The sequence below is a fragment of the Balaenoptera borealis genome (genome assembly GCF_965194805.1).
Source record: "Balaenoptera borealis genome assembly, chromosome: 17".
Lineage (NCBI taxonomy): Eukaryota > Metazoa > Chordata > Mammalia > Artiodactyla > Balaenopteridae > Balaenoptera > Balaenoptera borealis.
The window spans coordinates 81,399,677-81,426,996 of NC_138876.1; the positions used below are offsets into that span (position 1 = coordinate 81,399,677).

The 27,320-nt window shown below is 43.7% G+C and overlaps 2 protein-coding genes and 2 long non-coding RNA genes across 27 annotated transcripts in view; 2 read left to right on the top strand and 2 right to left on the bottom strand.

Moving 5' to 3' along the window:
• Positions 1-20,141, top strand: part of PCMTD1 (protein-L-isoaspartate (D-aspartate) O-methyltransferase domain containing 1) — a 61,852-nt gene extending 41,711 nt beyond the window's left edge. For all 11 annotated transcript variants that reach the window (XM_082363019.1, XM_082363016.1, XM_082363018.1 and 8 more), the window contains 3 exons: positions 9,465-9,636; positions 11,191-11,314; positions 17,116-20,141. In XM_082363019.1, coding sequence (XP_082219145.1) covers positions 9,583-9,636; positions 11,191-11,314; positions 17,116-17,480 — 543 coding nt within the window. In that variant the 5' untranslated portion in view covers positions 9,465-9,582 and the 3' untranslated portion in view covers positions 17,481-20,141. The remainder of the gene's footprint in view (positions 1-9,464; positions 9,637-11,190; positions 11,315-17,115) is intronic.
• LOC309614531 overlaps positions 1-27,320 on the bottom strand; it is a 267,051-nt gene that overhangs the window by 193,955 nt on the left and 45,776 nt on the right. The window lies entirely within an intron of this gene.
• On the bottom strand, positions 19,786-23,845 carry LOC309614524. Its single transcript, XR_014236234.1, has 2 exons — positions 23,787-23,845; positions 19,786-23,252 (listed from the first exon to the last, which is right to left on the bottom strand). It is a non-coding gene; the product is annotated as an uncharacterized lncRNA (long non-coding RNA).
• LOC309614518 (uncharacterized protein) overlaps positions 23,629-27,320 on the top strand; it is a 368,580-nt gene continuing 364,888 nt past the window's right edge. For 12 of the 14 annotated variants that reach the window (XR_014236210.1, XR_014236211.1, XR_014236212.1 and 9 more), the window contains exon 1: positions 23,629-23,815. The gene's annotated coding sequence lies outside the window, so the exon portion shown is untranslated. Of the gene's footprint in view, positions 23,816-24,239; positions 24,373-27,320 lie in introns of those variants that run through there. The other 2 variants (XR_014236222.1, XR_014236223.1) reach the window with 1 other exon arrangement.

The window sequence follows — 27,320 nt, forward strand, 5'->3', positions numbered from 1 at the left end:
TAAGGTCTGTCTTAAGAACTACTATATATTAGATAATATATTTCAGGTGTTAACACATAAAGGCACAGATAATTCACTTTTGGGTCATTAATCAGACAGAACAAACTCAAGGAAGAACTTTGAATCATTGAAGTACCTCTTTACAATATCTGTGGAGTCAAGTTTCTTGCTGACAAGTGGGCATGGTCCTGGCAAACAGTAAAATATGTCATTCTTTGAAGTATTTCTGTGTTGATGTAATTTAATTATTAAATCATCTATAACACAGATAAGTTTGAAGATTTTATATATTTAAGTGTCTCAATTTTAAAAAATTTTTCTAAAATTGTTTTCATGTAATCGTAAGATGATCAAATGTCCTTGGCTTGTATTTCTTGAGTGTTGTTGTTACTGTGTTATACAGGTTTGTTATTCATAAAATGGTGAATCATCAAATATGGTGATATGACTGATCTAAATGTTTCTTTATAATTTTTAATGGTCTTGTTACTTTAGTTAAAATAATCAGACTTTATAATATGGTTGTTTCTGAAGTGTTACAACTTACTTTTAAAACAGATTCTTATATTAATAAACTATTCTGAAAAAAAAAAGACAGTTCTGGAAATGTTATCTATTCTGGTTTTCAAGTAACTCCTGAAATAGTGGTTACGTACTTCAGATTATAAAGGTATCTTGCACATACAAGGGGTAGTAGGTACTGGGAAATGCTTCGTTTTGCACAAGGTCGTGAGTTGGGCGGAAGTTAAGTAATCAAAGTTGAGTCATTTAATGGGCTCCTTTAACGTCATTTGGTTTTGGTGATAGAAATGATGAAGATGTAGTAGTTTTCTTCTTATCTTACTTGTGTTTTGATGATTTCTTTGATTTTTCTTGGCGTTTGTTGATAATATTCCTAGTTATTTTCAATTTTTAAATTTGAAAAACTTGCTTTGGAAAGTGATGTTTAAAATTCTGTTCCTAAGCAATTTTATTATATTTAATTGTGTACGGGTCATCAAAATACATGTTTTAATTAATAAAATATAAAGTAACTCAGGAAAACAAATTGATATTTATGTATTCCTTAGTACTTAGTATTGTTCCTTAGTACTAGGCTATCCTTGATTGTGTGTAACACGAAGACAGTAGAAAGCTAAAACCTAATACTTTTCCCATCTAATTTATCCTGTTGGTTTGGATCTTTTTTATCAGTTTCTTTTTCGAAAGTATTGTCATGTCACTTATGATTTAAATTGTATCTTTAAAGTTTTCTTATGTATATCTATTGGAGATCATAGTGAACTCCCATAGTAGGTGGGAAAAGATTCAATAAACTACTCAACATTAGAATATATAATGTAAGATACATATTTTAAAAAAAATATACAGATGTATGTTTCTGTGTGTGCTTTAATGAAGCAAGCTTGGTTCCTGAGTCTTGAAAGTACCATTTCTTCTTTCAGAAAAAAGATCCTTAGTATAATGTGTATACTGTTAAACTTTCTATGTCTTGGTTCTGTATCAGCAAATGAAATAATTTGGAGAGGCTACCCTGAATTTACTGTACTTGGAGACAGGAGGGAAGGGGGAGTTCTCTTGTGTGGTTTATTCCTTTGCTCTGCCTGTGCTATACCCACATTCACCGAAATTCCCTAATGAACTGACATTTGATTTCAAAGTTTCTCTAAAACACTGGCAAGCTTTTTCAAATGAAGGACCAGATAGTAAATGTATCTGGCTTCCTGGGCCAAGTGGTCTCTCTTGCAGCTGCTCAGCTCTGCCCCTGCAGTGCAGAGGCCTCCTGGGACACCCTGTGGAGGGGTGGGCGAGGGGTTCTAGTACCACTTCACGGACAAAAACAAGTGCAGGCTGCATTTGGCCTCTTGTCCGTGGTTTGCCGACTCCTGTCCTGCTCTTCACACAGACTCTCCACGGCGTTTTAATTTTAGCCCACTCTGATATAAACGAGTCTTTGGGCCTAAGTTCTAAAGGCCCTTAGGTGTCTGGCTTTCATGAGAGAAGGAGAAGTTTGGGGAAGGTCAGATTATCTGAATCAGTGTTTGTGCACGTAGAGTAAGCAAAATAATCTCTCCAGCTGTGTTTACTTGGAAGAGTAAGTCAGTGAAAGGAGCGTGAATTATAAACCTTTACCCTGTAAGTGCTTTGCGAGTTAAGTTGGTAATTGGTATAGCATTTATTTACGGCTTCATTTATGTGTTTGTATCCGATGTATACACGGAGCTGACTTAGCTCCCTAGAGGGCATGCTTTGGGGTGTGCCATTCCCTGTGAGACAGTAGGTCCTGTCTTCTCTCCCCTCCAAGGATGCGGTACCTGATTCTGGAAATACTCTACTGTCAGTAGCCACATGAGTGCAGCGTAACCTGACTAATTGAAGATTTTCATTCTCTTTGAATGGAGGACTGTTGTTTCTACATAGTTTGTTGTAGAAATGAGTCATGATGTGAGTCCTGAAGACAGTAATGAGATGATAAAAATAACAGCAGGTAATGTGTATTATCTGTTCCTTAAGTACCAAGTACCATTCTAAGTGCTGTACCCACAGTCCTAGAGGCAATATTGATGTCCACATTTCCCAGATGGGAAAACAGGGTTAGACAGTCCATAACTTCAGCTAGACCAGTCTTTTTGTTTAGTTCTGATTTAGCTATGATGATGTAAAAACTGATTTATTCTAGTGTTTCTTCCCAGGGGTAGGCTGTGCCAATGAATTACAGCCTAGCAACTTGGCCCCAGATACAAAAGTTGAAGCAGCACTTTTATTTCCATCGTTTATTTATTTTTTCCAGATTAGAATTTAGGGAGTGCTGTTAGCATGGTTACGTGCACTATAGCATTTTTATCAGAAAGCACACCTACCTGTTCATTAATGAGACTTACCTGTGGTATGGGTGATGGAGATGGGCAGGAGAGGAAGTGTGTCCCTCAGGGTCAGTCAAGGTACACACTTTAAATTACCTTCAGAGCTAGTGTAGTTGTCTGCATTTTAGAAGATTTGATTGATTTGTGGCAATGTCTAGTGTCCTAATTTTATTTTTAATTATAGGCTCCTTTTCCACGTATTTCAGTTTGCGTTGGAAAAAATTAAGTGATACTGTATTCTATCAGTTTATCACTAGAGCAGTCCTGCTTCATCTTTAAGAGAATTATGGCATACTTGAAGTAGTTTTGCTGTCTATAGATATATAGTCAACATTATTTCAAACTAGTTCTCGGATACTTGAACACTTTGGTATATTCATAACGTTCAGATGGTAGTTTTATGAGAGATATTATAGGTTGTAAACACAGTTTTTAATCATGACAAACATTCACATGGTGGGACAGAAAAATGCTTAAAAATAGTCATCAGGGCTACCAGTTATGTATTTTAACATCCGTTAGAAATGGCATGGGGGAAAGTTTGATGGCTTCTAACACATTTTAGGAGAAGAAATTATTCTGGGAATAACATACTGTTTGACAGAAATAAAATAGTTTTTATCCCAAGTTACTTTATAAGAAGTTATCGTTGAAATACATGAAGGCTCACTTTTACACGACGTACCTGTCACATTCCCTATAAGATGTTTAGAGATTGTTTTTGGTCCTGTGGAGTCTCCTGAAGCTCTATTCAATGAGAAATCTGTGTATTTACTCTTAACACTGTGCTTTAAATAATGCTTGAATTATTCTGAAATGAGTTTGATACAGTTGGAAGGGAAACCACTTGAAAAGGTAAAGTCTTTGTTTTTTTAAATTTTTTGAAATTCAGTAGCTTAATCCTTGGTTGTACGAGTTTTTGAATGGTATAACTGTACTTGGAGATCAAGAGATGAACGTTTCCTTGGGTTTTCTTCCCAGTGGAAGGTTGTGAAGTTCTGTTTTAATGAAGTAGTCCTAGCTGTTAGAGTTCAAAATGTATATTATGACAAAGTGTTTTAAGAAAAAGAAGTGTCTGTGATTCATTTGGCAGGTTGTTTTGGACGAGGTATGAGAACAAGATAGGATTCTTTCCTTTGTCCTTGAAGTCCTTTATTCCATGGGAATAATAGTCTGAAATTTCAATGACAGCATCCTATGGCACATGATAAACTAGGTGTGCAAACTGTCAGCTCCCACTCCAGCGGTGTATTGAAGGGGAATGTTGTTTTTTCTACTCTCAGTCAGCTCCTAGACCTAGACTATCCGTCTAAGAGGGAAGCTGCAGGGCAAGGCTAGGTCACCTTGGTCTCCTAGCAGCTTATCAAAAGAATTATATGGGCAAGTTGGCAAGGTCCCTGCTGTGAATGCAATCGTCTGTCCGTCTTGAGATGAAGATAATCCAGCATGCACCTGTAAAGAAAAGCACTGCTGAGGTAAGTGATTGGAATCCGGGTGCTAGTTTGGCCACGCGCTCATGTCGTAAACCAAGCTATCTGTGCTCTCTCTTTTCCCACAAATGATTTTCTGTGCACGTTTTATTTTAGTAAGGGCATGTCAAATAATTTTCCCTCTTGACGTAAGAGTCTAAAAAGCCATTAGATTTTCAGATTTAAATCAATAAATATAAGTCTAAAGTGGATGAATTTGTAGTTATTACATTTTAGAACTGTTTAACTTTTTTTTTTTATATACAGGTAACTTACATTGTTAGCAAGTATAATTTGGTGTGATATAGGAGTATCAGATATCTGTATCTGGGAAATTTTGTTTTGGAAATTTTCTTCAAAGGATAAAAATGATTGCTACTTTTCATGTTACTGACAGACATAAAATTTTAATGAGCTCCCCTAAATCAAGTATGAAAACTGGAAGAGAACACAAGAACCATACTTTTAGGATTAAAATGATAACCACATAGGAAGTCTCCTTTTGGTAGGTCTCTTGTCTTTCTTTTTTTTGTTTGTTTATTTTTGTTTTGCTGTGTTTTTTTTTTCCCTTCTCAGGTTCCATTTTGTGTGTGGTTGATGTGAAAAGGTGGAATTTGGATTTTCTCTTTCACTATTTTTAAACCTAGATTTTATGTATAAATCTATAAATAATGTAGCGCTATTTTATAATAAAGTGAAAACTTCTGGTTAGTTTATTACTACAGTCTTCCAGATTATACAGAATGGTATTTTTGTTATAAAATATGTCCTTTGGAAAAAAAAAATATGTCCTTTGCCTCTAGAGGTTTGTGGGAACATAGGGAAGATGCAGCTTTCAGAATCCAGTTAAAAGCTGAAGGAGGAAACTGTTGTCTTTATTGTCTTCTTTACACTGGAAGAATTAATAGCAGTTGTAATTGATTCTAGCCACTCGGTAACTGTCACCCATGCCTCACATCAGTCATTTGTTCTTCATACGTATATGAGCACATCCGTAAACATTTGCCTGAAAAATTTTAATCATAGACTTTTGAAAAAATATTATTAGCAGTAGGATTTGTATGAATTTACTTACATGAGATGCCATTTTAAAAATGAGCCATAATTTCAGTATCAGAATACAAAATGTCTAAGTAAGATCCTCACCTCTACCTAGTCAGAAATACTAAAGCTCATCTCTGAATCCTTTATTAGGAAAGATAATCTATAACCCATTTGTGTATTTAAAAAAATGTTATAAGTACAGGCAGTTTGAGAGTTGTTTTCTTTTCTTTGCTAACGTGAAGGATTCGTGAATTATTGGTGGAGAAGGTGAAGCCATAGCTGTAAGTGTAATAAATAGTACCCAGACGGAACACTGTCTCTGCTAGACATGTTTCTTATAACTAGTAAATTACTATGTTCTAGGTGTTTTCGTGCCTATATTTAAAAATATTCACCTTTCTACCTGATATGTCCTTGAAGCTTTACTATTTTGTGTCTAGAAATAGTCCAATCCTTCTACTCTTTTTGGAATGTTGTCTCAAGTTCAGTTAAACTTTAAAATTTGAGTATGCTGGTAAAGAAAATTAATTTGGTATGTAAAATGAAAGTGTAAAGACCCCATATGCATTTGTTAGAGGTATATGGTCCATTTGCATTAGTAGAAATTATTTATAAATTTAGAGGTCTAATTTTTCTCTATAATAATTCTTTGTAATATTCGCTAAGTGGAGGCAGATATACTTGTTCAGATCTGCATTACAAGGGAAAAGACTTTCTTTCCTAGAATAAGGTGGCTTATTTGAGATCTTCAGAAAGGCCGCTAAAAAGTACCTTTCAGTTAGAGGACAGTTGGTTTGGTTTATTCATTAAAGGCAAAAGGGTTTGTTTTGTTTTTTTTACTGTTTGAGTTTTGCTTTTTTTTTGGCACTTGGGGAAAACATCCTGTATTTTGTAACATGAAGCTACAGTTATTTATAGTTATCCAGTTTAGTAAAACAAGAACCATCATAGTGATGTAGAAGGTGCCGTGGGCACATATTTTTTCTGTAACTGTTTCTGTGCAGGTTTCTCTTCTAGTCCTGGGGTTCTTGTGATTAACATATTTAATTTGTCAAGTTTGGGTTCACATTCAAAGTTGGTAGGTGGAACAGCTGACAAAACAATTATGTTTCTTATGTTTTTCACCTACTTAGTAAATGTTTTTTGAGGCCTGTAATAGGTGATGGAGATACAATTAAAATTCAGAGGAAGTGTTCAAAGAGATATCAGGAAAACCAGGAGAATATTCCAAAGGGAAGTTTGGGTTAAGGAAAATATTTGAAGCTCTTGTTTACAGGTGATAAAGTTAGAAGGGTAGTTGTTCAGTGTTTTCAGTTTATGTGGCTGTTGAAGTATACACACACACATACACACATACACACATACACATATACACACACATACACATGTATACACACACATATACACACACATGCATATAAAAGAAATACTGAGATATTTTACATTTTCATACTGAATATTTGAGATCTTGTGTGATTTTTATCCTTTCAGCGCATCTCAGTGTGGATGAGCCACATTTTAGGGGCTCTTAGCCACATGTGGCTAGTGGCCACCTTCTCGGATAGTGTGGTTTGATTGTCCTGTCTCACCTTTCAGATCACGGCTTAACCATTTCTCAGGGAGCCTTTCTCTCACTCCCCAGGGCTGTCCGTTTCCTTGCATCCTCAGTCTTATTTGTGGAGTCGTATACCTTTAGAGCATTTATCACACTTGTAAATTAATCTTTAATTACTGAGATGGTTGTCTCTTCCACTAGATGTAAGCATGAGTGTTTACCATTGTATTTCCAGTCTTGACACACAACTGGTGCTCCACAAACAGTATTTGGAATGAATTGTCCTACTCACTAGTGTCAGGCCACTTGGCCAGAGTCACACATTTGATTTTAGAATCAGACACTAAATTCTTTCTAATTTATTTTGCTGGGATGAGAGTATAGAAAAATGTCACGAATGTGAAAAGTGGTTTTCACTGTAGGTTGTTCACTTGTAATGGTGTTTTCCTAGATAATAGTTCTGTGAGCGATCATGTGTTTTTAACTAGTAGGAAACTTTTAAACTATAAGCATATTTTTAAGTTGATTTAACAGACTTGACGGTAAAAGAGGTTTAATAATTCCGATTTTTAAATTTGAATTCCCTGCTCACGTTCATCCTGAAAATTTTAAGACTGGCTTAAGTTATTATAAAATTAAGTTATTTAAAATGAATTTTTATAAGAATGAGGATTTTTAGATTGAAAATACTGGTCGTTTTTCTTCTTAAAGGATGCTTACTGTGAGTTTGGTGGGATGATTAAACCACGTGATCCACATTATTTAGTTATTTGAAAGCCATATTTTAGACAGTCCTAGGTTGTGTTGAGTGTAAGAGAGAAATTAAACATTGTCCATTACATAGGTAAGTTTACACTTTTGTGTGTATTATGCAAGTAGAAAGAATGAGATCCTATTAAGGAGTTGGGTAAGATTTCGTTGTGTAGCTCATAGTTGAACTGTGTCTCCAAGTGATGCTAGGCGTTTATCAAGAAGAGAGGCGGGGTGCCTTTCAGTCAAAGGAACAGCACAGACACAGATGCAGGAGACACTTCGTAATATTTCCTCTAAGTGATGAGAAGCCAGTAATTCAACCTGTGGCCGCAGCGCAGTGTGTGTGGGGTCGGGGGCAGAGCCAGGGAGTGAGTCTGGAAGGGGGGACGTCCAGGTAGAAGCGCAAGGAGCCCCACATGGCCCTCTAAGGGGCGCGGACCTGTGCTGAGCGGCGTGGGGGAAGCGCTGGAGGGAGGGGAGAGCCAGGAAGCGTGAGCACCGGGGCGCAGGTGCGCAGAAGGAGCGGCGGCGCGGGCCGGCCCGTGTGGAGCCCCGTGTGGCGCCCCGTGTGGCGCCCCGTGTGGAGAGGAGGCCGCAGGCTCGACACCGCCCCTCGCGCCCCCAGCCCCTCCACCAAGCGGACGGGAAGTCGAGGACGGCGTCATGCTGCGGAAGTCGCCTTTAAATATCGATGACCAGAGTGTGTCTGTACTTCAGTGACTTCTAATGGGAACTGACTGCGTAATAAGTCTGTTAATTACCAAAGGACAGGATACGTTCTACAAAATAAATATGATTATGATTCACAGTCATTTTTCACTGCAGGCCGAAACTTTTAATGTAAATTATTTCATCCTCAAACGATAGCCTGATTTTGCTGTGTGGTCAACTTAACATCCATCAGCTTAAAAGTGAAAGGCTATGTCATGAACTAATTTAAAAAAATTACCGTACGTGTTTTATTAGTGCATTAGGCTTTTAATTATGTATTTTAGAGACTGTTTTCAGATTTGCCAGAACTTAAGGAATAAAGTAGAAGTCTAAATAGGATAGTTTGTAAAAGCGTAACTCTGTATACAATGAATCAACACCGTAACCAGGAACAGGCGGCCTGGATAAGATGCCTTTGCTTTGAAACCATCCATCTCTCTTCTTTTGTTGTGTAGGGAGATCACGGGGGCCAAAAAACACTTCATTCTGTTCTCTTCTCCAACCCTGTAACATAGTTCTGCCAAAATGTGTTAGGAAAATCTCCCTACTCTTTAGTGGTTGCAAGAGCATAGGGTAAGGGCACCGGTGTCTTTTCCTGACCAGCTTTGCCGCTGTTAACCGCAGCAAGAAGCCTGCAATGGAGAGTGCACAAGCCCTTCCATGTCCACTGGCCCCCAGCTTCTTTTGGAAGGAGCGGGGGGAGTGAAGCCTTTTCTCTTTTGTTGGACCCTTGGAATTCTCATCCTTATTGTATGTCCTTTGTGGGCATCACAAGATTGGTGTTGTGATGGCTTTTCACTATATTCACCTTTTAAGCCTTAAGTAAGGTTTCAGTGTGGCAAAAAAAAAGGTTAATGTTTTGAAAAAATGTACACTGCCTCACTGATAATAAAACAATATTTGATCAGTGTTAAACTTCATAAATCTGATATTTCAATCAAATTTTATAATATTTTATCCTTACCATTAATTTGGTAACTTCACTGTTTCAAGAAGCTGGACTATGTTAATTTGTTTAGATCTGAGCTTTTGCTTAATGAGCTAAAATACTGTCTGTTTCCCGTATAGATTCGAGTTCTGTGAACCTGCATTTGTGGTTGGTAATTGTCTGCAGATAGCGTCCGACAGCCATCAGTATGATCGGGTCTACTGTGGGGCTGGAGTGCAGAAGGACCATGAGCACTACATGAAGATCCTGCTGAAGGTCGGGGGCATCCTCGTGATGCCTATAGAAGACCAGGTAGCCGCCGCCGTCCTCTCGCTAGACGTGGGAAACGCACTTAGTGTAAGACGGGGAGTGTCGCCTCAGTGAAAGGTACCCTGTAAGTCTTAAGGAAGAAACAAATACTCTTCCCAGATCTGTCTCTAGAGGAAAACACTGAAACGGGCTCTTGACTATTAACCAAGGCAGGTGCGGAAAAGACCCGTCAACCAGGGTTAGGAGAGCCGCGCCGAGCCGCGCCCGCCTGGTGTTTGCCTTGCAGCTCCGCCTTCGGCGTCCTCGCCGGGATGAGGGGAGGGGGTGCCGCTGAATGTGGTAACTGCTTCTAGCTGAACATGCGAAAAGGAAATCCTGTTTGGGGTTTGGTTTGAACTGCTTTAACTCCATTCCAGACACGAGTAAATTTTTGGATCTTCTTTTAGTATACGTAGACGCATTTGAAAGTATTTTTCACCTACTGTCTGCCTTTGGTTTGGAATTATTAGGTATGATAAGTGTATGAAATACTAATTTATTCAGAAAATGGGTGGCTCTTTTACTTTGAAATTTTATAAATATACATTTCAAAAAATATCTTTTATATTCATATTAACATACATCTGAGATGTTTAAAACACCTTGTGGTTTGTAAGTAAAAGATAAGATTGTCCAAGATGACTGGGACGTAGTGTAGTCGTTTTGGAGTTTGTATATCTGAGGGTCCCCTAAGTTCGCACATGTGATTTGCAGGTCAGAGGATTTTACCATCACCACGTACTGTGTTTGTCAGTTATTAAAAAGACAGACTATAAAGCATTCATTAAAACACATTCTTGGAAAAATGTTGTTACTTGAATGCTTCCGGAGTTGAGACTCCCAGATTAATCGTCTTTTTCTGTTTTCCTTTAAAGAGACGTTTTTAAACATTTAAAATATGGTTTCCCATTGGTATTTTATTGAATATTTATTATATACTATTGTACTAATGTAAAATATAATAGGCTGATTTCTATAATGTAAATTGAAGATACTAATTCATCTTCCTTCAGTCATGTACTGAGCTCATATTTTTTCTCAAGAACTGATGGTGGGTATTTGCTGAGTGGGTAAAACTTCTAATCCCCTTGTGACTAATTACATTTATCTATGAAATGTCAAGTTGGGATTAGAATTAGAATCTGTATTTTATAACCACCGTGGAAGATCATGAAGTTGATTCGTTGGTACAGTAATGCAAACGTGTTTTTACTAATACAACACTTTAACCAAACAACTGAAGCTGTGTGAGACACGTGTTCTGGGGGCCAGTGGCAGGTGTGGGTTGGAAGAGTACCCCTAGAAGCCCTCAGACCCCAGATACAACCAGCGGAGTCATGCCGTTTGCACTCAAGTGTCTGTCTTGAACAGCAAGTATTTGTGATTCCTCCTGTATCATTTTATGGTAAATATTTAAACGAAAGTAATTTGGTTGCATTCAGATACAAGTGATTATATAGCAATCACTGCTGTTATTCTGTTAAAACTAAATTGTGACTGTAAGGTGATCACACTTCCAAGATTAAGCCGTTCTATTCCTTTTCTCCCTCTAAATAGTTAACACAAATTATGCGAACTGGACAGAACACTTGGGAAAGTAAAAACATCCTTGCTGTGTCATTTGCCCCACTTGTGCAGCCAAGCAAGAATGACAATGGCAAACCAGATTCTGTGGGCCTCCGTAAGTAACCGCTGGTCCTTTCTGACTGGACTGTGGCTTATGTTGTTCAACAGCTGTGCTTGGGATTAATGGGCTGTGTTAATTATGAAGAGTTAAGTAAATAATGCAGTAATATAGTCCATGGATTTATTTGTTTTTTTGTTGTTTTTTTTGGATAAAGCGCCTACCTTGCACCAGACCCTGTTAGCTGCCTTCACGGAGGCATGAAAAGAAGGGGCAGGTCAAACGAAAAGATGAATTTATTACTTACAGTTGTGAATTTATTAATTATGGTAAATTTGTTGGCATCATTTTCCATACAGAGGGACAGCAAACACAGAAGCCTTTCTTTAGGCTGAAAAGAGCTTGCTCGTTCCAAGACCAGCAATAACTTTCAGGGTCGCTGAAGCGCCTCGGCTGGGCTGCAGAGGATAGCTGATGGAGACTTTCCTTGTCCTCAAGGAGAGAGTCAGTGTTGATGGGGGTGGAGTTGTTTGAAGGTAGGAAAATGGTGGAGGAAAAAGAGGGCTCTAAAGTGTTACCCTGAGCCCCTCACTGAGTGATGGTACCATTTATTGCTGTTGAGGACTGAGGGTGAATAGCTTGGAAATCGGTGTAGGAAGATCAGAGACTTTTATTTTGGCTGTGCTTGAGTTTCCTGTTAGGTGGGCACGCGGGTGTCACCCTGCTGCGCGCGCCGTGAGGACGGGTGAGGAGCCTGGGGGAGGCGCTGGGCCCGGGCCTGTGACCCAGCAGATCAGAGCTGGGCCGCGAGCAGAGGCAGGGCCGAGAAGGGGGAGGACAGCAGCGTGTGCTGTGCGAAACCAGGCTTTGGAGGAGGCGGGAGCGCGGAGCGCCCTGAGGGCTGCTGAGACCCCGAGGAAGAACGGTGAGCGCGGCGGTGGTTGGCCCAGCGTGAATCATGGCTTTGGAAACCAATAAGTAAGGTTCTTTGCCAAAAATGAGCTTTAGAACTTTACCATAGTAGACTTCTTGGTTTAATCTGCTTTTTAAATGAATTTATTTCATAGGAACCTGGGAGAGATTTCATTTTATTTTCAGGGTTATTTTACCCTCTTGCAACCCATGTGGTTTTGTGGCGTTTTGGGGTGGTTTATTTATTTATTTATTTATTTATTTATTTTATTTATTTACTTTTGGCTGCGTTGGGTCTTTGTTGCTGCGCACGGGCTTTCTCTAGTTGCGGTGAGCGGGGGCTACTCTTCCGTGCGGTGTGCGGGCTTCTCATGGCGGTGGCTTCTTTGTTGCAGAGCACGGGCTCTAGGTGTGTGGGCTTCAGTAGTTGTAGCATGTGGCCTTAGTAGTTGTGGCTCGTGGGCTCTGGAGCACAGGCTCAGTAGTTGCAGGCACGGGCTTAGTTGCTCCGCAGCATGTGGGATCTTCCAGACCAGGGCTTGAACCCGTGTCCCCTGCATTGGCAGGCGGATTCTTAACCACTGCGCCACCAGGGAAGCCCTGGGGTGGTTTTGAGAATTAAATAAAGTAGTGTTTATAAAGTGCTTAGCAGGTAATAATGGCTTAGTAAAGAATAGTGTTGGGATTTTGGGAAGGTCAGTAAATTACACCCGTTTCCCCTGCTCAAGTTCTTACCAGTGGAGAGGTGGACTTGGGGACCAGGTAGCTAGGAATTGAAATGGAATAGGATGTGTGGAGAATAAGAACACGTTTGCTTTTCTGTTAAAATAAGTTAAAATAGGTTTCTGTGTAGAATTATTTCATTAATTATAGGGAATAAAAACATGAAGGAATGTTAGCACAAAAAAACTAAAAAATACACGTGCAAATCCTTTGCCAAATGTATTTTGTAGCTATGAAATTGCTCATATAAACAGTTACTAAAATGTATTTACAACTTTTCCTCAGGTTCATCATAAATTTTTATTCAACTTAAAGTCATATTTCTTTTTCTTTCTTTCTTTCTTTTTAGAATGTCTTATACATTCTTTTAGAATGTATAAGACATTCTAAAAATAAATTTCATGGCAGGCCCTTTAGAAGGGGTGAAGGAAAAACTCTACACCAACTAAAGGAAAACTCTGTTTCCTTTATACACCACCTACCGAATCCTCCTGTCATCCGGACCCGTGGGTTCTCCTCCCTGAACAATCCTGCAGTCCTCTGCGGACACCAACGAGCTGTACTGTGGTCTGGCGCAGTTCTGGCGCTCGCCGGTGCTAGCGCAGACCCCGCAGGCTACAGGCTCTGTCCTCCTCCAGCTTCTCACAGGCTGCTTATGAATCAGGCTCCCATGACCCCTCCTCGAGTTCGATAATTTGCTGGAGCGGCTCCCAGAATGCAGGAGAACAGATTACTCATTAGATTAACTGGGGAACAGCCGGATGGGAGTGATGCCCAGGGTGAGGTGTGTGGGCAGGGTGCGGACCTCCACGCCCTCTCTGCGCGCTCCACCCTGCCAGCACCTCCAGCTGTTCACCAGCCCAGAAGCTCTCTGACCCCTTTCCATTAGGGGCTTCTATGGAGGTTCGACTGATTAAATCATCGACTCTCGGTGATTAACTCAACCTCTAGCCCCTTTCCCTTCTCTGGAGGGGTAGCCTGAAAGTTCCAGTTCTCTAATCCCATGGTTGGTGGCCCCGACAGCCAGCCTAGCACCTTGAAGGGCTTACTGAAAGTCACCCCCGTAACATCAACTCACGTGTGGTTGAAAGGAGCTTCTTGTGAGCACTGAAAGGTATTGCTTTTCACTTTGACGCTCTCATCGCTTAGGACATTCCACGTGCTTTAGGAGCTCTGTGTCAGGAAGGGAAGCCAGATGTACATTCCTTCTTAACAAATCTCAGCCTCACAGAGGTCAGGAGATTTCATGAACTGTGGAACTGCACCACGCTGAGCCATACGAAGTTGCGGTTTTGTAGGTTAAAAATGGGGTTTGACCTAAATCCAGTGCCCTTTTCAGTCTTACTTAACAAATAAAAGTGAAAGTGCTGACTGCTAGGTTCCTATAAAATCTACGTAGAGACCACCTTTTGGGAAACAAATAGAGCTGACGTGTGTGTGTGTGTTAGAGATAACCTTCACTGTAGTTCTGGCCTGAAAGCGTCAATTCACAGTGAAGTTTTACAGCAGTCAGGACCCGCGTTGCCTGCTGTATTGGATCCTTCTCGTGACTGCCAGCATTAGGAACAAGGAGGGTTGGAGTACAGGAAATGCTGGGAGTTTTGAAGAAGGAGGGCTGAGAATCGTCTGAAAAATTTCCTATTATCAGAAAAACGTTTGAATGAGGCTCTTGTGGGTGCTGCTTTAGGACCTGTGAGTGTTAGGAGCGACTGAAGCCGGGTCTGAATCCTTCTGCACTCCGGGTCCGGTTGGTGCCTTTGAAGTCGGGCTGCCCTGGCAGTCGTCGTGGTGATCGTGTCGTGTCGTGTCGTGTAGTGTCTTGTAGCTGGAGCAGCCGGCAGTGCCGGTGGGGAGGGGGCGAGGGGGGGAGGACGGTGAAGGTGCTGGGAGAGCGCCCGGGGTGCGGGTGGGTCGCACCCACAGGGACTACGTTATTCCTTCTCTTCTTCGCAGCTTCTGAAGCTCTTCCCCGGTGGTTCTCTTCCCCGCTTCCTGCAGTGGGCCCCTGACCTCCGGCCTCCCTCCCGCCGGCGCCCCCCGTGGGGGCCGTCCTGGCCTTTGGGGCTGACGTCCTGGCCCTGCCCTGAGCCCGGCGCTGGCGGGACTGCCGCGGCTGCGAAGGGCCGGCACGTGGCGTGGCCTCTGGGGCCCCGAGCACCTTGCCGGCCCCTCCCCGCTTGCCTCGCCCGGCGCTGACGCGCTGCCACGTTGAAAGGTGCACGGGGTGGCGGGAGCGCCCAGGCCTCCATTTAGGACACGCAGCACGAGCAAAGCAAACCTTTGTCTTCTCCTCGCCGAGCTGTTTTCTCTGTCACGTGGGTAACCAGCGTTAGCATCCGCCTGGCCGCTGGGGCCAGAGCCTCTCCGCGTCCCGTCCCCGTCCGTCCTGTCTTCAGAGCAGAGCGCAGCCTTGTCCCCCTTCTCCGCCCCAGCGTGGTCCCCCCTCACGCAGGCCCCGGCACGTCCGGCGGCCCCCCGCTCCTTCCCCTGCCAGCCGCCACCCCACAGAGGGGCCGGGCCATCCTCGTCATCCGTTAGGACCCTGCCTCCTTAGAGCCCTGCGGTTGCTGATGGCGTGGCCTTGCAGACCAGGACGAGGCCCCGCCCCGCGCCCTCCTGCTCCACGCTTCCCCCGCGCTGCCTGCCCACCTGCCGCCGCCCAAGGCGCTCGCGGGCTGGCCTCCTCCTGCCACGTGGATGCAAGCGCAGTCGTGACTTCCTCGCGGAGACCACAAGGGCCACCCAGCCGGGAGCAGCCTCGCCCCCACGTTACTTGCTACGTCGTTGGTGGTTGGTTCCGTACTTGTTTATCTGCCGCTCCCCAGACGTATACGCTCTTTAAGAGCAGGGGCTCTCTTAGTTTCAGTCTGTTGCGTGCTCACACAGCTGGCTGCTGGCAGAGTCGTTACAGGTTGTTCCAGTTTCCCCGCATGGTTGGGGGCAGGTGCAGATGGCAGGATAGACGGTCCAGCTGAACCTGCCCGACACGGCTCTTCGAATTCCTTTCCAGTTTGGGTTTCAGTAGAGAGTCTGAAGACAAGGTTTTGTAGCAGGCCAGGAGGTATGTGCTAAGGGATCTTCGAATTGGTCTAAAGTGCCTCCTGCCTGGAGTTGTATGAAAAACCACATCTCCCGCTGCAGGCTGTGCCCAGCTTGTGACTGGGCAGAGCCCCGGGCACTCGGGCAGGAGGGGAGCTCACGGGACAGGATGTATACCTGCAGGCCCTATGGGGGAGGATGAGGAAGGGCCCCAGGCCTCCTTCCTACCTCCCACCCGCAAGAGCTCACAGGTGAGGGCAAAGACCGACCACATACACATTTGGGTAACTGACACGATAACAGGAAGGTTTGGAAGGAGGTAGCTAAGAAAAAGCACTAAAAGTAAGGGGAAAAGTGATGAAGGCTTTCTCGTGCTGTTGAACTGAGGAGGGCTGTGCTTTGCTAGGTATTTGAGAAGAATCCTTGATAAGGGTTTTATTCCCACAGGGGTGGAAACTAGGAAAAACGAATTTCAGGTGGGGACCTGAGAATTTTCTCTGTCTGGGTGCAAAGCACTGGAGGAGGCCACCAGGAGGGGCGTGTGGCCCTAGGTCTTAACATCTGCGCGTCGGCGGGGGGCGGGAGTGAAGCAGACAGGGCCTGTTCCGACTCTGCCTGTGCACTTGATAGAAGCGAGCGTCAGTAACTTAGATCTGTGGTGTTTGGGGGCTGTTGAAGTGTTGCGGCATGATTTCTGGTGGCCCTTTCCCTCTGAACCAGTTCTGCCTGTTGATTTACAGAAAGATGGAAACTGCGTGTGCATGCGTGTAATAGTTTAGATCTCAGACCGAGGCAGCTGTTCAAACAGTGCCTTCATTTGAGGTTTTTAAATAGGTCCTTCACATGCTTTTTGACATCAGAAAGTACAGAGAATGTGTAGGGTAAAATCTCTTCTATTCTTGTCCCCTCACTACTTGATTCACATGTGCTCCAGCTGTTGCAAGTTATTTATCCTTCCCGAGAGGGTTTATGCTCATACCTGGGGACGCGCACACGTCTGTACACACAGACCCCGGTGCCGTCCGCCGCCCTCGGTACCGCGGTGGTCTGGCACATAGTAAGCGCCCTTCCTAAAATCTGTGTCAGATGCAAGTCACAGTTTTTTCTGTCTCTGTCTTCTAGTATTCACTAAGAAGTGAACAGTGTATAACGTTTTACTTTTTATGTTTTTCGTGTGTTTTTAGCCCCCTGTGCTGTCAGGAATCTGCAGGACTTGGCTCGTATTTACATTCGACGCACACTTAGAAATTTCATAAATGATGAGATGCAGGCCAAGGGGATTTCTCAGAGGGCTCCGCCCAAAAGGAAGAGGAAGAGGGTCAAGCAGAGGATTAACACTTACGTCTTTGTGGGGAATCAGCTCATTCCTCAGCCTCTAGACAGTGAGGAGGATGAGAAGATGGAGGAAGATGAAGAGGGGGAGGAGAGAGAGCGCGGCGAAACCCAGAAGCTGGAGGAGCCGCCCCAGAACCTGCTGCGGGAGAAGATCATGAGGCTCCCCCTGCCCGAGTCTCTGAAAGCTTACTTGACGTATTTTCGGGAAAAATAACTTAGAGCAAGAAGAAAGAATGCCTACTGATAATTCCTTTAGTCTTGAAAATGTAGCATTTGTTAGAGGTTAAAAGAGAATTCTTTCTTTCATCACAGTGACTTTTTAGTGGAAAAAGTATAACTTGTTTCTGTCTTAGTAATAAAAATGATGTATTCTGTGATTAAAAAGAATCCCTTTTATAAAATATATTTTTCTTTAAATCTTGGAAAAATTGCTGTTTTAACTCGGAGCAACTTCAAGAGTGGAATGTAACAGTAGTCGAGACTGGGTCCTTCAGATCCTCGTCTGGTTCCTTACAGACTAGTAGTGGTGAGGGTTAGATTTGATTTTCCATAAGGTGAAATAATCGTGAAGCATATGTAGTCTGATTCGAATTGCAGCCATTTGCATTTCCTCCATGAAACCTTTATCTAACAAGGAAATCAGAAGCTTTGTGTGTTGCAGTCACTATTGCTGAGTTGCTGTAGGTCTGTTCCGGGCAATGTATGAGTGCAATAACGATGCAGATACGGAGTAACGTAGCTTTAAAAAGCCTCCTTTCAGGGAGTTCAACAGCACTGCTCTCTTGCTCTTGAATCTGTTGCCAAAAGACATGGGGAAAACATCTTCTCTCATAGAGATTTTAGGAGCACGTCAAGTGAATATTGAAGTAAAACGTATATACTTAATACAACTGTTAGTTTGTGTGGACCCTTTACATTTTCAGTATTTAACAATGATGAGGTTATCTTACTTTGAAGTTTTAGAAGACAGTATATTTAGGACGGTTTTCCCTGTAGCCCACCGTATAAAGTATTTGCTTTAAGAGGGTCCGTTGTCCTACGCGACTGTGGGTGGCTCATCGGTGAATCGGCCTGAGCGGGCTGGTCACGGGTGCACTTTAGCAAAGGGAACTCCTGGTTCATTGGCAGGTTCACCCTTGACAAGTAGGGCTGCGCCAGCCTGCATTTGCTTTGAAATTCATCTTTGTAGCATAGAAAGTATTCACAGAAATTATATGTAGGTGACCTTTTCTTTGAAACTTCGGAATCATTGTGTAATCTTTGGGATCTACATTGGGCTCATTTAATTTCTTCCCATGTTTTTATTTTGTTCTTGTTTCTTGTGGTAAAGTAACAGTGATTTTCATTTTTTTGCTTAATATCACATACTACTGTATTCATTATTTGAATGTCAGTAGTGAAACAGGTGGTAAATGCCATTATTAGTGTGTTTCTTTTCTTCCTACTAGGGCCTGAAGAGTCATTCCTTGTTTAAGAAAGTATACAATGTAGCATATTTACTATTTAGTGTTCCATGGATTATATATTTTTTAAAAGGAAAAATTTGAGAGTATCACTTACCACCACCAGCATCACTGTTAACAACTGTTGAACAAGTATGCTTGAGGAAACGCACTCAATGTGTAGTGGAAGGATTATTATGTCTCTGCAAAGATTCAACCGTTAGATGAATGGTTTAAAAAAATCTCAGCTCTGGTAATTCCACACATCTAAAAACAACTGTTTGAAATATTCTAAGCGTGAACTATCCCAGGTAAATCAGGATATTTTAGTAATGTGAAAGATAATTTCGTGGAAGCTGTTTGTTTTTTACCATTGACTGGGCTTGGGCGTTGGGGGTGTCTCCACAATTTTTCTTAGGTGATTACTAAGCTGTTATTGTTAAGAAATGCCCCATTCATTTCTATCAAGGAAAAAAAAATAGTTTCATACAATTATCATGTTAGAAATGTTCATTTTATTTTGAAATCAGTGTCCATTTTAGAAGTTTAATTTTGAGTTAAACTTATTTTTATCTCGCCGCCCCCCCCACCAGTTTGTTGTTTTTGGGGCAAGTGTTCAGATACGTAAACACAACGTTTTCTTAAATCATGGTGTTAACTATTCATGAGGGACGTTTTTGTTAAGGATATGTTTGAAGATGGAGTTTTTCACATCAGCTTTCATTCTGTTGGCTTTGGCAAAATGTACAGTAGGTTTTCATAATCATTGCCTATTTTTTGTCATTGAAATGTATCTTTTGTGTTTTTAAATGCATTTATTTCACAGTTGTGACTTTACTATTGACTTTAAATAAAGAAGTAGAAATAAAAAATGAAATTTTAAGCAAAAGCCCTTTTATCTATTAATGGGAATATATTAGAATGATTAAGAATATTTTGGGTGTTTATTTTTTAATGAATCATGTTATATTTGAGTGTGGATAATTATGCTTTATAGGTGGAGAGGTAGCAAATAAAGTTGAAGTAATTGAAAATGATCAGAGTATTCATGGGATTTTACAGTGGGGTAATTATTTGTTTTGCGGCGAGAAAGTAGGCCTAGGGAGGGAGCACGACGACTCCCCCCCCCTCAGTCAGATTGCTGCTTGGAGATGGCTTGAAATAGCATCCAGAATCTGATAAAGCCCGAGAAACTGCCAGCAACACCATAACTGCCAGGAACAGCATTTAAATCTGTACTGCTTATTGGTCGATATATCTGGTTCTAGTACTAATAAAGAAAAATGTCATTAAAATAGCATACATAGTAGTTAAAATACAGAATGTGTAAGTGTTGGTTTCTAGCTGTTTGAGAGGACAAAAGTGAAGCAAAACCTGTTAATTTATGGGAAAACTTGGAAAATTATTTTAAATAAACAGTTGCATATAATTAAGCATCGTTCTCCAGTGGCCTGCCTTTTTTCTCTTCTTAAATTTAGAAAATGTCAATACACCTATGGATATATGCTGAATTATGGTATAGAATGGTCTGTATTTGGACATCTCATTTCCTTTTGACTCTTGCCACCTCTGAAGGGTGTAGGGTTTTTAAAAATTTATTTTTATGAACTATTCAAGTAGATACGAAGGATATTTATAAGATGCATGGAAAGTCCAAGGAATGACTGAGTGTTCATGTAAGTACATGTGAGCACGAACCATGAAGCTTGACCGCTAGCACTACCGTTACCTATGTGTGCCCCTCTTCCCAGCTCATCTTAACCCCCCTCTCAGGGTGCCCGTTTGTGGCGATCACACCTGGCTTTTTGCCGCGGTTTTACACGTACACTTGTATCTCCAAGCGGTATGAGTGGAATCACCCCTGTTCATTCCTGTGCACCTGCTTTTCACTACACGTTGTCTTTCTGAGGCTGGTCCCTGTTGTCTGTAGTGATGCTAGATTCCCACATTCCCACTTTTTTGTTCATTATTTTTTCTTGACTCTTAGATCATCTCAATTTTCTTTTGCCTAAAGTACATCTTTTAAAATTTCTTTTGGTGAAAGACGCTGGGTAGCTAACTCTTAGTTTTGTCTGTCTGAAAAAAATTTATCTTTGTTCTTGAAAAATATGACTAATATAATTTTAGGATGACAGTATTTTTCTCTAAAACAATGGAGTTACTTCTCTACATTCTGGCTTTCATTGTAGCTGTTGAGAAGTCCACTGATAGCCATTTCTTTGAAGGTTATCTTTTATCTCTGTTTTTACAGTTTTGTCTTGACCTTGTTAATATTCTTGTCTTGGCATTGTTGATTTTCTGTAGTTTCATATAATGTGCTAGGTGTTAATTTTTATCTTTAATCCTACTTGGTATTTGTTTTATAGGTGTGTGGATTGGCCTCTTTGATCAGCTCTGGAAATTCTTGGCCATTTTCTTTTCTTACAGACATTGCCTCAACGTTTTGCCTCTCAGCATTGGATTCTAAATAATTTATTCAAATATTATCTTCCAACCACTAGTTCTGTCTTCACTTGCTTTAAGTCTGCTGTTAAACCCTTACCCTGAGTTTTAATGTCTGTTAAATTTTCTAGTTCTGCTTTTTAAATTTTTTTAAAAAAATAATTTCCTGCTCTTTATTACTACGTTCAATTCGGTAAGCACACTGAGCCTGTTTTCTATTCCATATCTGATTCCAGTATCTGACCTCCACGGTGGGCTTCTGCTCAGGAGGTCTCTGAGGGCTAGCTGTGACGACCCCGTTTCTCTTGTGCTTTGCGGGCTTTGACTGAGCTTGTGGAACTCTTATCTGTGAGAGTTTATTAGAGGCCGACTGGTCTTTGCCAGAAGCACTGCTGGCTCACGGCCTCTTTAAACTAAGTCCTGGGTTTAAGGGTTTCACACCACTCAGGGAGAGGGGCCTGAACATCCACGGGAAAGCTAACCTGGGGACGTTACATCTTCGGGGACATTTTACTCCCTTCCTCCTCATAGCAAGTTTTGAAATAGGCAGTTTTCTCTGCATTCTCTGGGGGAAGGAGGGGATAAGGTGGATTATTTCTAGTTCTCCTTAATGAAGGGGATGTGGAGATTCCAGTGAAGCCCTCCCCATTTAGGAAAGGGCTTTTCCCTTCTTCCTGTAGGCTTGCTGCCCCAAATCTGAAGTTAATGTCACTAAGTTAAGCAAATACTCCAGCTGAACAAGACTCCAGTGTTTACTTACCTTGCTGGCTTCCCTTTTCACTTTGTTTTTGGACCCTTGTATATGTCTTACTCACTTGCTCACTCAGCACACTGATGCCTTTTTAAAAAAAATGTTTCTAATGCTTTGTCTAGCACACACAGTTTTCTGCTGGAGAGTTTCCCAAGGCCTGCAAGGAAAGGTCCCACAGCCACGACGAAGCTGGCATTCATGTGCTGCTCTGGGCCCTGCACTTCTTGGCCTTATACTCATGGAAGGTAACAGCAGGGGTGTTTTTTTCATGGACTGTCAGCTTAGGTTTCTAAAAGTAGAAAGTTTTTAGTCTTTCCTTCCAGAAAAATGCCCTACGAATACAATGTAATATTTATTATATGGAATATTTTGAACTGACAACGACGCACAAACCCGCATGTCTTGTCCAAGTTCTCCAAATTGCAAACATCACCAAGAGCATCGGAATTGTTAGCGGTGGGCCTGAAAGGACGAAGCTGGCTTTTTCGTTTTTTGATATAGACAGTAAAAGACACACGGAACGATGTCAAGCATAGTTCAAGTTTATTTTAAAATCATGCTTGTTCATGGAGATTGGGTTTTTTCTTCTGATTTTTGTATTTAAAAAACCCCAAAACCCCACATATTTAAAAGTTGCAACATTCTGCCAAAAGAGGGCAGTATTCACCTACAGTAGAATGTAAAGGGACGGAAGAATTGCTGAGAGAAGGAGAATGAATTTGTTTCTTCTTTATACTCAAAAGGTTGATAAAATTTGACAAAACGTTCTCCACTCATTACCTCTGTCTCCCAGCCTGGTCATCTGGAGTTGCTGGCTAAATTAACCATCCAAGTTTCACTTCGTTTTTCTGTTTTGCATTTTTTAAAGTTCTATTTTAGGGATGAGATTTGTTTGAAAGTTTCAGTCTTTAAAGATAAAACCAAAACCTTAAATACCTGCTTACAGAGTGGCCAAAAAGTACACGTTGAACTGCAAGACATACTTGTGGCAGAAGTCTTCTGTTTCCGGCGGTGTCGCCGGGAGAGGGCCGCCCGCCCCCGGGCACCGAGCGGGTGAGAGGCGGGTCTGCCCCGGCGGGTCCTGGAGGCTCATCGGTGCCACTTCACGTGCTCACACGCGTGACCGTGGGTGCGTCTGCCCCAGGGCCGGGCGCGGGCGCTGAACACTCAGTGTTAAAGGAAGAAACCAGAAGCAGCTGGTGGGAATCTCGTATTAGTGCAGCGCTTTGGGTTTCAGGAGTGGAATATACAGTTTGGAGTAGGGAGTATGTGCCCCTGGGTCAGCCGCTTATTACTGCGCCCGCCCTTCAGGGTTTGGAAGTGTTACCGGATAAAAAGAAGAAAAGCTGTCCTGCGTGGAGGCAATAAATAATTAATCAACGTGAGCTGCCGAAGCCCGGCCGGGGGCTGAGAGGCTGGGCTCACGGAAACGGTGCAGCGACGCGCCAAGAGGAGGTGCCTTTGCAGGGCGGCTTTGGCGCGGACGGGTGCTCGTCCCCGCGGCGCACGCCTCCCCGCCTCCTGACCCGCCTCGCCCCGCCCGCCCCGCCTCCTTACCCGCCCGCCCCGCCTCCTGACCCGCTCCACCTCCTGACCCGCTCCACCTCCTGACCCGCTCCACCTCCTGGCCCGCCCCTGCGCTCCCCGCCCCGCCTCCTGGCCCGCCCCGCGCTCCCCGCCCCGCCCCCGCGGCGTGCGCCCCCGCCCCGCCCCGCCCGCCCGTCGAGGCCGCGCCTCTGTCCCCCCAGGTGCCAACCCCGCTCGGGTCGCCGGAGCAGGGTCCTCACTTGCCCGCAACCCCAGGCTTCCGCGCTTAGACTGGAAAGCGCGAGCCCTGAAGCGGTGAAAGGAACGGGTCTCCTTTCTAGCATCTTCCAGAACTTACCACGGAGAATTCCCATCTTCATTCCTTGGGTAATTTGCCTGCGTAGAGTCCCAGTTTAGCCCCTTTATCGTCGCCCCCCTACCCCCAAATCTTCCCTACTCTGAATTGGGTGAAGCAGCCGACCACGGCGCGTGTTCCCCGCTCCCGGCTGGGCCTCCCCGCGCCCTGCGGTGGGCGATGCTCCCGGGTCCGCAGAGCAGCCGGGAGCGCGGGGCGTGGGCCCCGGCGAGCAGGCACGAGGCGCCCGGGAGCCACGCCGGAGTGGGCGGGCAGATGGGCCTGGGCGCTCATCCGCCGTCCTCGCCTTCCGTGTGGGGAGAGAAACCGCATCACTGAGCTGCCCTTCGGGTCGCACAGTGTGTGTGGCGCGCGCACCCTTCTCATCGTGGTGCTCGGGCTTTACGCCCCAAGAGGAGAAGAGGAGAAGTGCCTCTGGGACGAGCCGGTTGGAAGGGCTCAGCGTCCCCGGTCAAGTGTCTGCCGGTCGTGGCGGGTGCGCGCGGGAGAGAGCCGCCTGCCCCGTTCGGGTGCATCCCTGGGCGGAGGGAAGTGGCCCGAGTGAGACGCCGGGAATTTTGAGCAAGAGGTAGGACGAGCAGCGCCGGGTCATTTTTCGTCATAATCGTGAAGTGAGGATCTAGCTGGGTCATGAAAGTTGAAGCTGGTGGCTGGTCGTTGCACATAAGCCCACTTATATTCGGCCCAGAGTAATTTTTATTAAGCATCTTCTTAATTTTATGTGCTCGTGAATACGAAGAACAGTCTTACTGTAAAAACTCACAAGACGCATTCTTGAGCCCGGGGCCCCTCCGCGTGCGGCGGCCAGAGGGCAGGGCGAGCGGGGCCTCTGGCCTTGAACCTTGCCTGTGTCGTGTTGCAGCGTCAGTTTCTGCAGAAGCCCCAGCGCCGGGCGCAGGGCGGCCTGTCCGTCAGGTGCCAAGGTCGGCGGGTCGGCCCGCGCCGGACACCCTCTCCTGGAGGCCCTGAGCGGAAGGGAGAGGGCGTAGTCCTTGCAGCTGTGCAGAGCCTTCCTCGGCTGGAGAATGACACCCAGTGGCTGGGCCCTCAGGTCCCCAGCCGGGCCCCCTGCGAGTTCCCAGCTTCCTGGGGTCTCGGTTTCTTAGTCTGTAAAATGGGGATGCTAGCGGTGTTTGCCCCCTGAGGTTATTCTCAGGTGACACGAGCTCGTGTGCGTTACACGCTTAGGAGAGGATCTGGCTCTGCCCAGCGCTATGTAAGGGTTCGCTGTGACTACTGTTTACGGCTCAGGGCACGGGCTTCGGACTCACATACCTACAGGAAGCTGGCTGGCAGGGTCCTCTGAGGGGAGCAGGGGGGGGCGAAAGACGACCTGCCCTGAGTAGAGTGATGGACAGCGACTGACCTGCAGCTGGAGTCCTGGGAAGGGGGGGCAGCCCGGGGCCAACCAGCTCCCGAGTGGGTGCTGCCCTCAGGGCTTGGGGCCCATTGATAATGAGCTGGCTGCATTTTTCAAGAAAATATGGAAGTCAAAAGTGAAATTCCCTGGTTTTTATTTAAAAAAAATTTTTTTGGCCAAGCGACACGGCTTGCAGGTATGTTAGTTCCCCAACCAGGGATGGAACCTGGGCCCTAGGCAGTGAAAGCATGGAGTCCTAACCACTGGACCGCCAGGAAGTTCCCTCCCTGACTTTTATTTTTATTTATTTATTCACTTAAAGAAACATTTGTTTATTTATTTGGCTGCGCCAAGTCTTAATTGTGGCACACGGCATCTTCGTTTCTGCGTGCGGGATCTAGTTCCCTGACCAGGGATCGAACCTGGGCCCCCTGCATTGAGAGCGCAGAGTCTTACCCACTGGACCACCAGGGAAGTCCCCCTGACTTTTAAATATTAGCAGCTGATCACAGTTTTTCAAAGTGAAAGGCCCGACCACGTGTATTTGCAGGTTGCTTTCAGCCCAGAACCTTCAGTTTTTGACCCCTGTTGGAGACATGGTATGAAAGCCGAGAGAGATATATGCAAAGTCTGTACAGATTGGTCCTCTACTTCTTTGGGGCCAAAAAATCTTGACATAGGATTACATTTTCATGCAAGCAATATCATGAAGGACCACAACTAACTGATTAAGATAAAAATTCTGAAAAAGAAAAGGCAGATCAGCCTGTGAAAGCAAAGGCATGTGGGGCCTGGCTCAGTTTCTCCCTATCAGCAGAGTTGAGTTTTTCTTAAAGCACATTTAAATATATGTGTTTTGTCACATAACAGTGGAAACAGTGTAAAGAACACATTTAACACTATAAATGGCCAATGTGCTAGTGTTAATTTGTAGTCTTGTTATATTGATACTTTCCTTGATTTTTTTTCTTTTCATGCTTTTAGAATTTTAACCTTAATGTAGAAAATATTTTTCTTAACCATAGATAAAAAATTTCACTATATTTAAAGATTATGGTTAATCAGGGCTTTAAGATTAGAAAAATGCAAAGCTATTCCCTTCCTCAAGTTTAATTTGATTCCATCTATAAAGATATCAAAGCACATATCGTTTACCAAATATTCTACTACCATTTTGAAACTCTCGGGACTTCCCTGGTGGTGCATTGGTTAAGAATCTGCCTGCCAATGCAGGGGACGTGGGTTCGAGCCCTGGCCTGGGAAGATCCCACATGCCACGGAGCAACTAAGCCCGTGTGCCACGACTACTGAGCCTGCGCTCTAGAGCCCGCGAGCCACAACTACTGAGCCCAGGCACCGCAACTACAGAAGCCCGTGTGCCTAGAGCCCGTGCTCCATAACAAGAGAAGCCATCGCAATGAGAAGCCCGCACACCACAACGAAGAGTAACCCCTGCTCGCCGCAACTAGAGAAAGCCCACACGCAGCAACGAGGACCCAATGCAGCCAGAAATAAAAATTAAAAAAAAAAAAAAAAAAAAAAGGACCGCTGCTGGAAATTGTGTAAATGGTATACACTTATTGGAAGGACTTTTCAATGTGAAAGTTTCAGGATACTCTGTTTCTTAGCAGAAAGTTGAATTTGACGAATGGTAAATAAAGGTAACCAATCAGGTAAAACTATAGCAAAGTGCTCTGTTACACCTGACTTCCAAGAGGAGCCCCAGGGCAGAATGCAGGCGGGAAGTGACCTTGGAGGACTGGCCAGGTCTGCCCCAGGGGCGTCTGGTCTCCCCCAAGGGTCCCCGTCCTCCACCACATCCCTTCATAGTCTTGGGTTCGGCAATGGATGCTTGGATACTGTGCACCAAAAGCACAATGACAAAAGAAAAAATAGATAAATTGTTCTTCATCAAAATCAACAACTTTTGCACTTCAAAGAACACCATCAAAAAAGTAATAAGACAGAATGGGAGGAAAATTTCAAATCATATATGAGAACCCTTTTACCTCAACAATTTAAAAAACCAGATAACCCAGTCATAATTGAGTGAAGTATTTGAAGAGCTGTTTTTTAAAAGAAGGTACACAAATGACCAATAAAGCCCATCTGGAGATGCTCAACATCATTAGTGATTAATGAAATGCAAATCAAAG